At 43.4% G+C, this 13,970-nt stretch overlaps 1 protein-coding gene across 6 annotated transcripts in view; it reads right to left on the bottom strand.

Moving 5' to 3' along the window:
• DACH2 (dachshund family transcription factor 2) overlaps window positions 1-13,092 on the bottom strand; it is a 282,601-nt gene extending 269,509 nt beyond the window's left edge. For all 6 annotated transcript variants that reach the window (XM_082770531.1, XM_082770532.1, XM_082770533.1 and 3 more), the window contains exon 1: window positions 12,481-13,092. In XM_082770531.1, coding sequence (XP_082626657.1) covers window positions 12,481-13,001 — 521 coding nt within the window. In that variant the 5' untranslated portion in view covers window positions 13,002-13,092. The remainder of the gene's footprint in view (window positions 1-12,480) is intronic.
• Window positions 13,093-13,970: the final 878 nt, after the last annotated feature.

Genomic DNA, 13,970 nt, shown 5'->3' with positions numbered 1-13,970 from the left:
TTTAAAATTTCCTTTCCACCAATATTTTTTAATATTCTTTTAGGCTTCGAAACTTCCAAAACTACTTTAGCTATGAAATTCGTGTTAGAAAGTTTAAAGAGAACTGCTAGAAATTAAAAAATAAAGAGGAATTTCTTCAATAGCACAAAAATGCAACCACTCTATGGAAAATGTATTAATCACCAACATCACACGCTTTCTACAACATGAGAAGTAGGAATTCCAATAGCAGTTTGCATGAACACCCAATAATCAGTAATCCCCTAATCTTGGCAGCAGTTCACCAAGTAATGTGATCATACATTTAGTGAGTCTTACTACCTCTCGCCCATGTAGTGTCTTTCATCAGAAGAATTCCAAAACACAGAAATTCTTTACCTGAATGTTTTGGGGTTCCACTTTATGTTAGTACTTTACGTTTCTGTATGAGCCTATCGGACTTAAAGAGTAATTAACATTATCTGAATATGAAATCTACTAAATATGCAGGGGGTATTACTGATTACTAAGGGATTATTTAATTATTGTACTTCAGAATTTGTGTAAGAAGTCTCCTGGTGTGGGCCAAAGTGACTTAGAGATTAGCTTATGGATATGTATGTAGTTTTGACTGCCTTTTATGCTCCTGATCTGAAATCCACTGAAATCAATTGAAAGATTCTGGTTCTGCAACAGCTCCATTGCAGAATTTTAGCAGCGGTAGAGTCAAAAGGAGCACAGCAATCCTTCCTTTAAATAAGAAGGAAAGCCTTTATGTTCACTCTGTCTCACAGTTGATCACTTCTGTTGGATGAGAAGCTTATAGCCAAATACTAACATATTCCTTAGCACTTAAGTGTAAAGAATTCAGTTAAATCTCCCATACATTTGTCTTGCTATCCACACACCCACCCACCACTGACTGTCCATGTTTTAAGACAGCGTCACTTCAACCCACGGGCTGAATTGAAAACAAAGACTATCTGCTCTGACTAAAGGGCAGGTTAAAACCATTTCTTTGACAACAGGGCATTACGAAAATTAACAGCAGAAAAATTAAGTTTCCAATTTTGCTCAGTCATGTAACAACTAAGCAGTCATCCTAAGTACACGTATTTAACTAAAAATGTGTTCTGCCTCCTTATTGTCGGCTGATTTGTTTACCATCACTCAAATTCTCATAGCACAGCAGGTCAAAGGGGATTATTTTGGAAACAACGTGACATCATCAGATAAGCTACTCTGTATGCATAAGATGTTGGAAAAGAGCTGTTCATCAGAAAGCAGAAAAATGAACATCAGCACGAAAAAACATCCCCCTCCCAGTATAATGTTTAGAGGTTAAAAAGAGGTTCACAAGTCTGAAATATTTGCAATAAGTAACTTGAAAGGAACAATTCAATAACCGCCGATACATCACAGAATACGTGCAGCACTAAATTCAATGCATTATTATACATGCAGTGCACAGATCATCAGATTTCTTGCAGCAATTCTATCGTGGTCTGACCATACCAGCCTGCTGCACACACTGCACAGCAGCTTCAGCCTGTCTTGGATCCCCCTGCCTGCCTGTGCAGGTGCTAAAGGACGGAATTGCTCAAGCACGCTGGCTGCAGCCCAGAGCTTCCAGCCCCAGGAATCCAGACATACGGCAGCCACCAACTCAGCCTCCCTCTGCCTTCTTTCTTCTCCCTGGAAATCAGAAACCAACTCCTAGTAAGAGTTTGCACTTTGTGAGACAACTTCACTGTGAGCCAGAAGTAGGTGGGCATCAGATGTGGTGTGTGATGGCCTTTTCTCCTTTTCTTTCCCTAGAAAGCAGACACGTGGGGCACCTATTACTACCTACTGTGGAATGACAGTAACTTACAGACAACCACGATTCCTTTTAAAAGCATCCACTCATCTCAGGGAATTGAGAGATGTCTTCATTGATCATCCAGGCACTGGGAGGGACAGCTGCATTCACTTACCTTTTGTAGCACACAGGTAGAGACAACCAGCACAAACAAGGTTTGTATTTCTGTCTGACTGACAAACATTAGAAAAGGAGTTACACTGAAAAAGATAAACATGCTGTAGGTTAGGAGAAGCCAATGCAACAAGGTTCATCCTATCTACATTTGGAGATGAAATATAAAAGCACAAACCATTCTGACCCTAATACAAGGCACTATTTAAATCAAACGCAGTGCTGGTTCAACCAGTCCCTAACCTACCTGGCTTTAATGCCTGACAGGGCTGATCACATAACTTTTTTATTAAAACCTAAGTTTGGATAGGGACCAAGAATGTGGATTTCATAGTATCATGAATTAATGAAACAAAAATCTGGGTGTCTTTCTGAAAAACGTTTTTACAGAAAGTTTCTACCTGCATCAAAATACGTGAGCAGAAGAACTCAGACGCTTGGCTTATCTTCACCTTCATTCACAGAACAAAGCCAAATCTTTTCTGAGGCCTCCTTCTAAAAGATGCACCATGGCTGCAAAGGCAGGCAGCAACACCTCGCCCCTTCCACCTAGGTAGAGCCCTGAGCCAGGAGCACGGTGCGCTGCTGGGCTACAAATCCGTGCAATGCAGAGGGGGAGCAAGAAGTGTGGTGTATTTAGCAAGCCTCGCAACGAAGGGTACCAAATACACTGACAGATCGCTCAATTATGTATCTTGGTTCTCTGCAGAACAGTCAGAACAACCGCCCAGCTGGTAAAAATGATTTCTTAATGACAGCATGCTCAACTCAAGGTATTTCTGTATCAGATGCATGAAGTGCTGCATACAAAGACTAAATAAAGCCTACAAAAAATAGCCACAAAGACATATTTCAATAAAAAGCTCATTTAACAGAGAAAAAATGTTATCTGAGCTCATTACCTTAGGTCTTGTTTCAGAAAGCAGCAAAATATCAATGCTAACTGCCAGCATTTTGACCATAACTAGCTTTTTCTGTTTTTGTGAGCATTTGTTTTTTAAGATATGTATTTTAAATCTCATTGGAAAGAACTCTGCATTTTTTCCTACTTCTATTTTTCAGTATTATCTCAGAATCTCGAGAGAACTGCTTTCCTTCAGCAGAAGACACAGTTCAAAGTATGAGGACAAGAGGCAGCTCCAGAGACCCGCAGCAGCAGAGCCAGGTTCCTTCATCAGCTTTGCAGAACACAACCGGGAGAACATTTCCCTGACACAGGACCTTTTCTTATTAACTGTTATAAAAGCAGGCCATCAGCTATCACGTATAACATGCACTAGGTAAAAACAACTGATACATGCATAAGAAAAAGCATAGCACACAGCATTTTAAATGTCCTGCTCCGAAGTACATTTAACAGTTTTTCTTTAAACGAGCACGATCTTCTTAATTAGCAACTCTTAGGTTACTGTAACATTCAGGTAACTAAATCCCCCTACTGGCACAATGTCTGCACTAAGAGCTTTATTACTGCCATCCCAATTTTGTATTGCAAATTAAAAAAAAAAAAAAACTCCTTTGGTAGCACCAGGGAATATGACAAGTCAAGTCATCAGCACACACACGTAGGATTTCAGGAAATAATTTTTGAGACAGAGCACGCACAATCTACATATGACAGGGATGATTCACAGGTTACAACTCACATTCTGCTCCCGCAAGGCCAGGTACAATGGCAGCGTGTCCGTATCTGCTCGAGTGACGAGCTGCTCGGTCAGGGAGCGTCTCAGCGGCTAGCTGCGATGTGCATGCCCAGCTTCAATAACTCCCATGTAATCCAATAAAAGGCTTTCTTCCACATCATAATTATTTCATTTCTGTAAAGCCGCTGCCCAGAAAGGCTGTGGAGTCTCCATCCGTGGACACAGTCAAAACCTGCCCTGTCCTGGACAACCTGCTCTGGCTGACCCTGTTCGAGCACAGGAGCTGGACGAGATCTCAGGAGGTCCCTGCCAACCTCTCCAGCCCTACGACTCCACCACATACAACGGCTCTGGAACTCCCTAGAGTTATGCTGCAAAGTAATTTTTATTAACTTTATGAATAGAGCATTCTGCTTTAATTTCACTGTCTGTGTACAGGCTTTGAAGCAGCAGAACAAAATGACTCAATGTGCTGCTGACTGCAAGTACCACAAGGGCATCCTAAGCTAAATGGTATTTTGCTACAGACTGGACAGGATTGCAGATGAAATTACACGCTGAGAATTTCATGCACTTAATATGGCTGTGGAAGATATCTCAAAATTAAGGACTTCTAGAAAGCCATGCAAGTATGTTTAGGAAATTTAGTTTGTCTGCAGCAAATGGAATTAAAACTAGGTTTCTGAAGTATTCCCAAGCCTCTCTTCCAAATACTGGAAATCACTTTTGATTTTTGAAGAATTCTACATACACACAAAAGTGTGTATTTACCAGCTATATTGGTCCTATATTAAAATCTAATTTCTACCTCTGCTTACAGGGCAGTTGAAATGTGGTATCACAAGAGGACTGCGATGAGAAGGGCCTAAGGCTGGGACCACTACTAACCATGAGTGCCAGCAGCGGGGATCGAGAGCATCAAGATTCTTTAAACTGAAACCAGAACTACCTCTGTCCAAAACAATTAGTTATTAACAAGGTTCATCCTATGAGAGAGAAAAATGCAGAGGTGGCATTTGAAAGAATATGTGCAACCTTCTGGCATGAAGGACATCTCTTTTTCTTCGCACAGGAAACCCTTAACAGTCCTGCAAGCTGGTGAGGTGTATCAGGTTGAGTCTTGAATAGAAAAACTGAAAGCAAAGTGCACTGATGATGCAAAGCGTGACATATTTCAGTACATTCTAGTCATAAACAGACTAGACTGCACGTACTTTTAGACCAAATAAAATAGGTAACATCTTAATTCTAAAAACACGCTTTTCACTCAAAGCCTCCTAAGTAATTTTTCCTTTGTTTTCCTTATTCAATCAACAGGTATTTAATCAAAATAATCTATTTCACAGAAACAGCACCATCAAAAAAAAAGACAAACCACCAGCATTATAGATGGTGACCACGAAATTCTAGATCCACCTTATGCTTTATATGTCACATGTAACTAGGCACAGTGCTGAGGGCAGCTGAACTTGTGAACTTAAGTGGAAAAAGATTTCTAAATATTTAAATATTCTGATCCATTGATATAATACACACAGAAAGGACCTACACTAAAGGTCAGAAAATTAGTTGAATTGCTAGGAAAATGTGAAGGAACATATATTAAAGATCTTTTCAATACTTATTGTGCAAAATTATGCTTTGTAATACACAATATGTTATGTCTATATGCCAAATATGTGGCCTGCTAGCCTTAACTAATGCTGTCACCAGAAACCTTCAATTAATGACAATACTAATGGAGCTTTATGTAGCATTGATAAGAGACTGCATCCATACTATAGCTAGATAACTCAAGTTGGCGTGGTTTTTTTCTTTTTTCTTTTTTTTTTTTAAATATCTTACAGCTAAAAAGCCCATTAATAAAGAACAACCTAACAAAAGCAATGTTTGTGATGGCATTACCATACTTTTTAGTATAAGCAAAAATAATCTCCCTTCTACACAACTACTAAATGCTTAGGGTTCTAACATATTGCTGCAAGCTATAATGGTTATAACTGTTAATCCAATACACCTTTTATACAAACCCATAAACACACGAGTGGAAAAATAGCACAGATGTTCATCTCTAATGCAATTTCCATTCAATTTCCTAAGTGCAGTCCCTGTGTGCAAACTAGCTTAACGTTATGTTTAGCTTGCAAATTCTTTTAATAAATAATGAATGCAATAAAACTGGTAGATCAATGGCAAGCTGAGAAATCATAAAAAAAAGCCTTTTGTGCTCATGCTGTTGCCGATTTCAAACTTTAATCCAGCGACAGATCGATACTACTTTTTCTTTTTAACCCATCACATAAATAGCAGATAGACTAGATGTAGGTTAAATGCTGTTACCAGATATCAATTTCCAGAAGCTTGATAAGATCGTCAGACACAATTGCAATTGAACATTTTATACCTTAACATACACATAACAACATACACTGCTAAACAATCTGGTTTATGACACCATGCGGGAATAAAGCAAGCGCTATTCATTCGTTTGGGTTCTTACTTTTTGGGGAAGTGGTATTTTTATCCAAGTCAATAAAGGCTCTGACACACTATATTTTAATGAGCAAAATGGGCTTAGCAGGTCAAGATGTACTGACAAGGAAATATAAGCTTCCCACACTTGCTAATCACAATAAACTTTCTCTGTGCACGCGAACAACCTAGCTGTGCTACCAGAAAGAAAGGAAAACAAACAAATTTAAGTTTTACAGAATTTGGATATCAGAGCTTTCGAGGCAGATATCAAAGTACGTAAACTAACTGGGATTGGTGCTTCTTGCAGGCTGCAGAGTGGGGAGGGAGAGTGAACCCCATCACACAGCCACTTTGGATACGACGCTTTACGAAGAGGCAACAAAGACCAAAAGCGTATAGCCCCAAGGGACAGTGCTAGCATCAAGCAGGATAAACCTAAATCACTGCAAATTATTACTAACTAATGTACCTGTGCACAGTGAAACGTTTAATCATAGCATACATCTTGCCTTAGCTTACACCAAGAACACATCACAGGCTGCAGTATCCTAACTACTTGTCTTTTTTGCTATTTGTGTTGCTCAAGTTTTTAATACCCTTAAAATACTGCATTTCCATACACTTACAGGGCTTTATTACACAGATAATCACATAACTTTTAGAAGATTGCATCTATTTTCTTTTACAGATACTTTACATGAAGGATTTGGATGGCTTTGTTCATAACTTCAGGAAACTCAAAACTACAGTCTCTAGAATGTGCAGAGAAAAGATAAAAGATCCTGCGTTCACCAAGAAGAGGATTAGGCCAAAAAAATAGTGCCTGCAAAAATGCCAAATCTGCATACTTCTTCCATTGGCATTTAATAGACCAAATAAATGGAAGGAAACAAATGCAGGTTTTAGGCAAAAGCGTCCCACCTTTGAGGAGAAGGACTCATATCCTAAACTACTTCCAAGTTCTTTGCCCTTGTTCAAGCAAACTTTTATTGGTAGGAAAGGGAGGTTCGCCTCAGTGAAGTCAGAAGGAGTTTCTACAGCACGGATCTCAAGAGCTTTATAACGCTGATACTGACAAACAGCTCTTACATAGCCTGCTATCAATGACAAGAGCAAGATGCAATTTCAAAACACACCTCTGAATGCTCACTTCGGTAATTCTGTAGAAAATATTTAAGGTAGGAAGATACGAGCTTCTTACTCTGAGGCCACTGCCCTACAACCAGCCACGATTTTCTGTGATCTCTGCAGCGCTCCTCAGTTCTACCAAATTTCCTTTTCGCCTGCCTCGGAAACAAACGCGCAGACACAAACAGGCTCCGTGTCCAACAGCAGCCCAGTGTGAGAACGATTTCCCATCTACAGGGCTGGCCAGTTCTGGAAGCTTGCTAAGTATAATGCTATTGCCACACGTTGATATATTGGCGAAAGGAAGGCAAATATAACAATGCTGCAGCTTAAACTCATTTGAATAAACTGTGAATTTCTATTACATATATTGTTTCCTTTATCAAACTGGAACTACTGGAGCAAGAATACCAACATAAATCTAGATCTGTTACAGCCAGTTTCCCCACTTTATTCTCAGAAGCCTTAATGACAGCGAGTCAAAAGTTCTTCTGTTCTGGGGAGAGATCAGGGCAAGCAACGTTCTTGATAACTTTTAATATCTTAAAAATAAAGCATCAGAGTAAGAAGTGAGGTTTAACAAACTGATGGAAACAAGTCACAAAGCACTATTCTACCTTCTAAAGAAAGGGAAGGAAGACCGCAAGTGTTTTAATAAACACTGAAGAATAAAAGGCAATAAAACCTGTGCGTAGCCTACTTGGGAAATAGATCTTCATTATTCATGGCAGAGTACTTTACACTTTGTGCAGTCTTTTCCAGAATTTAAAACCCTTCCACAAAGACACATTCCAGCCTCTTTTATGATTTGCGTTCCACAGGTTCTATCCAAGATAATGGCTACCAGGCTATTCAGATCAGAAATTAATGGTGACCGACAACTTTTCTAACATATCAGGCACTAAACAGTAAGTCAGACTGGGAACACAATAAACTGGTTTTCTTATTTTGCATCCAACAGATGTTGAATCCAGATGTATTTAAGTCTAAAAGAAACAATAGTAAGTTTTTGGTTTTTGGTTTGTTTTTTTGTTTTGTTAAAGAAAGCCTTGCTTCAGCCTGTAATCAATTTGGACACGGTGATATTCTATTTATAGTAACACTTTTAACATGTTCTAGTCTTATATTATTTATTCGGATCATTCCTATTGCAATGAAATATTAATGTCGAGAAAGTGGTTACTCTATTAAGGAGCTACCTATGTTTAGATTTTAATATTGATCTCCACTATTTAGGAATAATTAATCATTCTACGTGAATCTGTATTTGCGTGACTTTGTGTTGGAATACTGTCCGAAGTTTAGCATCTTCCCCACAAGAATGTCACGATTAAATTTATATTCTGCCCTATTCCTAAAGGCGACTTAGCTATTCTAACAGAAGGGGGAAAAGGGGATACCGCCACTTTAAAAGCTTCAATCTCTTTGACATTGCCGGCAGTGTATGGGAACATTAATGCATCTGTCATGATAACAAGCTAAGAATAACATCTAGACATCAAACCGAGCAGAGAATCCATCTGAAGTGATTCATTCAGATCTGTCTCATTGATTTATTAAACACAGGGCAACATCTGCAGCCTCACAGAGCCGCTTGGCAAAATTAATGCAAGATCAATTCAAATGGAAAAAAGTGCAAAAGAGATAAATCAAAACACAATTTGCATGCAGTTCCACAATCAGGCTTATTGGGTGCAAATGCTCAATTTCCCTCCCAAAGCAAATGAGTTTAAATGTTGTTTTATCTTTGTAGAATTGTGTGATTTGAAGTGACAGTGAAGAGTTCTGCAGGTTGAAATGGTGAAAAGAAAAAAAGGAGAAGAAATGCTTGCAAAGACCTTTTGAATATGCAACGAGAATATCATTAATACCTAATTGTTTGGCTTTTTTGTCTTTGCTACAAAAACACAGTATTTTTCAGTTGTACAAGTCTCAGTAGAAAATTACATATGTATTATGCATATACACATGCAGGAAACATACAAATACTCCATCTTGGAGGAAAAGCATGTTACACTTCAAATGGGAAGCTCTATTGCCATGAAAAGAGAAGGGAATGTTAATCAAGGTTACTCCAGATTAGATATGCTTCTGATGAAAACGTTCAAGTATTTCAGTACTTTTGAAGAAGCACAGACGTGCAATATGTCCAAAAAGAACTTGGGGTGTTTTTCTAGAAGTATAATTAGTTCACTCAGAGAGTGGAAAAATTCACTTCTGTCTCTCTTTACAGAATTCACTGTGCTGGTGCTAACTCTCAAGAGCATGCTTCAAGTAAATCTCCCCTCAGAGGAAGAAAAAGGAAAGAGAAATTGATCATTTCTTATTTCAATATGCCACTACTTCCAAAATTCACTAGTTTGGCTGAGTCCGAATGCACGCTAAATATTTACTTAGTCAAAGAAGTTTATGTAATCAGATGTCCACATTTAAAAATCAATACACACAGGAGCTCTGTGTGGTGCTACATGACTAGATTGCATTAATTATAATCTTGACATCCTTCTCCTTATAAAAGACTGAGTATTGCTGACTATTGGGTAGCTTTTAATAGACAACACAACTAGACCCTCATTATCTCATAAAATGCCTGCATTTACTGCTTAACTTCATTTCTAAAACCTTTCCTTATTTGTGAAAAGTCAAAGTAATTCAAAATATTAGCTGAACTGGACACTGTAAATCGTAACTAAAATAAGCCATGTACTAAAACGCAGTTTTCTGGGGAGTATTCTCTTTCGTGGACTGTTTTACCTACTATTTAATGAACAAACCAGACCAGCATTGCCTTTTTTCAGCAGAAAACAGCCATCAAATACAGAAGCCCTGCAGAAGACGTTATGATCCTACTGATATTATTGTGATATTTAAGGACTGATGTATTTACTGTCACAGACATGTTCTCTCCACAGTTCTATTTCATTTTTAAAATGAAACTTGATCATAGTCTTCTACTTTAAGTAAACCTAATGTTTTGCTAGAAAAATTAAGCATTTGTTCCTCAATTTATGTAAACTTCCAAGATACCACAAATTAGTAACTAAATCCTGGAAGCATGTTGTATTCACCATGCACTTCAAGATGCTACTTGCAGTGAAATGAATGGTTAGTTTCATTTTACAAACCTTGCTCCCAATGTAAGTTACACAGCACTCTTTAATGACGATCAAAGTTAGGAATATTTTGTTTATGTGTGGATGCAAATTACACACATGCTGTTTACGAAATACAAGGTCAAAGATGGCAGACATAGGTAAGTAGCGTTACAAACACGGAACATACGAAAACTTTGGCTTACACATGTTTCTCTGCATTTCTGAAGAGCTCTGTAGACAAGCTCAACTAAAAAAATAATCCAATAGACTAAGCAGAACTAAGATCTCTTTTTTCAATTACACATTAATTGATGGTTTGCATTCCAACTGAAAGACAATTAAAAGCGTACACCAATGTAAGAGATGGTGATTTTTAAGAGTCAGCTAACATACAAAATAACAATAGTCAAAGTTTCTCATTGCTTTTTCCAACAGTTTTTGAGTTTAAAACTGTGCTTCTACAGCGTTCTGAATTAGACATTCATTCATATCAATTAACAGCAAAAAGAGATTACAAGAGCAATGCACAATATTCTCAGTTCAAATTTAATTCTTGAGTCATGCAGTGGAACAACATGTATTTAAGGGTTTGTTGTTGTACTGTTTGTTTTTTTTTCCTAACAGACGACTTGTTTTTCCAATACTTTACTTCCCAGATCCAGAATCTAACTACTGCATACGCAGTCGCGAGCAGTCCCATCCCATTTTGTTAGTTAGGTACGGTACCACACGCCGCAGTGGTTCCCAGGTCAGCTCACAGCAAATGAGAATGGGATCACATGTATTAAGCTATTTTTATCCAACTTTCTGTACCATGAAATATGGGCTGTTCCAAGAACAAAAAAAAAAAATCTTTAAATAAAATGATGAGCTAAGCGTGATAGAATACAATTAACATTGTTAAGTTACAATACTTGAGAAAAGTTTTGCCTGAGCTGATAACATTTATCATACATTACATCTAAAACCACGAAGGCAGTAATACATTGGTATCAGTAGGTCATTCAAATTAGGGGCATTTTCAAGAGACATAAGCAAAGGTGAAGCGATGTTTTAATAAGCGAGAAGCACTCGAGGAAACGTAACGGGATCTGCTGCTCCTGAACAGGTAGAAATCAATAGCGCTTTCGTAACTGGGCACGAAGAGCTTGTGCTGACATACATGTGTTGAACGTCTGTCTTGAACAGAGAGCTCTGAATGCGATCAGACCGATTTCTGCCCCATTTGACCGATTTCTGCCCCGTCTGACCCCCCCGGCAGCGCTCCCACCACATCTCCAGCCTCTGCCTAGGTGCTGGTGGCTCCGGCTGCTCCGCAGAGCCCTCACCGCAGCCCCCGCTCCTGCTCCCCGGCCTCACTTCTCAGCCGCTGCTTTTTTCCCAGAGCGGTCAGAAATCTTGGCCAAAGGAAAAAAAAGAAAAAAAAAAAAAAAAAAAAAAGTCGTGAAACACACGCTTTAATCAATTAGCGCTCCAGCACTTCTTGATCTCTGAACACCGGCTGTGAGGGAGCAGAAAGCATCAGATCGCACCTACAGGCTGCGTGGCCAAACCGGGTCCCCTATTTCTCTGAGGAAAAACTTTGGTCAAAGAGATTTTTAGCGGAGCGCTTCGTTACCAAAAACTCGCAGCCAGGCGGGGCTCGGACGCGTTTCGGGGCGGCCCTGGGCTGCCGGGGACCCCCCGGGGGCGCTGCCAGCGCCTGGCCCCGTCCCGGCTCCCGGCAGCGGCCGCGGTGCGGGGCACGGCGGCACCGGCACGGCACCAGGAGGCGTTACGGGCACAGGGGGGCACCCCTGAGGCGCCCCCGTTAATTAGGGCTAATTAACGGGGCCGCTGTCCCGGCCGGGACCGCGCCGCTGCTCGGAGCTCGCTGAGGGAGCGGCCGGGATCAGGATCGGGCCCGGAGCCGCTGCCCGGAGCCCGGCGGCACCCGGCGGCTGGGGGGGGACCCGGGGGGCTGCGGGGGACCCGGGGGGGACCCGGGGGCCGGGACCTGGTGTCCGGACCCTCTCAGAGCCGGAGCTGGAACCGGCGGCGGTGTCACGGGCACGGAGCGGAGAACTTTGAGGGACAGGAGGAGAAGGGAAGGGGAGGGTAGGGGAGGGGGGGGAGCGCCCGAGGTACCGCGAAGGGAAAAGTTTGGTGGGGGCCGGCCGCAGCCCCAGAGCCCCGCGGCGCTCACCTGGCGTTGGTGCAGTCGTTGTACAAAGTTTCGAAGTCCTTCCTGGTGATGAGCTTGCAGCGGTTGACGCCGGGCTGGATGGCGCCCAGCCCGCGCAGGATGCGGACCTGCTCCACCGTGCACACCACGGGCGATATATCCAGGCGCTTCAGCTTGGTGTACACCGTGTGCAGCCCCCCCACCAGGTGCTTCAGGAAGAGGTCGAAGACCTGCGGCAGGCAGATCAGCTCCTGCCCCTCCACCAGGAACGAGGCCACCTTCACCCCGTGCAGGTCGACCATCTTACACTCGTTGCCGCCGCCGCCCGCCCCGGCCCCGCCGCCTCCTCCTCCTCCTCCTCCTCCTCCTCCACCACCACCTCCTCCGCCGCCGCCGCCGAGGAAAGAGTTGACGAGGCTGTTGGTGAGGCGCGGGGACTCCGCGGGGCTGGAGTACAGCGGGTCCGCCCGGAACAAGCCGCCCGAGCCCCCCGCGCCGCCGCTGGAAGTGGCGGCGATGACGGGCGGCGCGGACACCGCCATGGCCAGCCCGGCGCCCGCCGCAGCCCCGCGCCCCCGGCGGCACCGCTCCGCTCCGAGCCGCCCCGAGCCGCGCGCACCGCCCGCCTGCCGCGCGCCCGGACCCTCCCCAGCGCCGCCGGGGGGCGGGCGGGGCGCTTGACGGACGGCGCCCCGCAGCCAATCCGCGCCGCTCGCCTCCGGCCCGGCCGCCGCGATTGGCTGCCGGCCGGCGGGGCGGGGCGGGGCCGGGCGGGGCAGCGCCGGCCGCTGCACCTGGGCCGGGGGCGCGAGGCGGGAGCCGGGAGGGGGGGGTCGGGGCTGAGGCGGCGGCGCGGGGCGGCTGCGTGAGGAGGGGACGGAGCCGCGTGAGGGGGCCGTGAGGGGCGGCCGCTGCCCCGCCGAGTCCCCGCCGCCCCTCGGTGGGCTCGGAAAGTTTGGCCGGGCCGGGAGGGGCGACCCCGAGGGGATCCTCGTGAAAATAACCGAGCGGGGCGCGCAGCCTGACTGACACACAGCTGGCAGCCGGGGCAGGGCGCGTTGCTGAGGCGATTTTCTGGCTGCACCTAGGTTCGACCGCGCTTCCCGCTCCTCCTTCCTATCAGCATCCTTTCCTCCTGCTCGCCTGCACGTTGTCTCACTTTTTTTCATCTTCCCTTCCCTACTCCTTCAACTTCACCCTCTCTTTTTTACTCTTCTGCTTCCTCCTAAAGCATCCAGTAAGCAAAGCGAACAGAAAAGTAGAGACGCAGCTGACAAGTGGTGCCGGCGGAGCACTGCAACTCTTCCCAGGACCACGCCGCCTGTATGTGCCATCCTCTCCCTCCTTTTGTTGTGCCTGCTGGTTGAGTTTCTGCAACCCTTTGTGCAAAAACCTGATGTTTTTGCATTTTGAGTAATCCCATTTTAGGCGAAGTGAGATGCCTGTATGCTAACTAAGTTGTTATATTTGATAAGCTGAGTGATCTGCTCTCTGGAGAAACCTGGTTTTCT

The sequence above is a fragment of the Aythya marila genome, assembly GCF_965140915.1.
Source record: "Aythya marila genome assembly, chromosome: 13".
In the NCBI taxonomy this organism is placed as follows: Eukaryota; Metazoa; Chordata; class Aves; order Anseriformes; family Anatidae; genus Aythya; species Aythya marila.
This window is presented reverse-complemented; position numbering and strand designations above follow the sequence as displayed.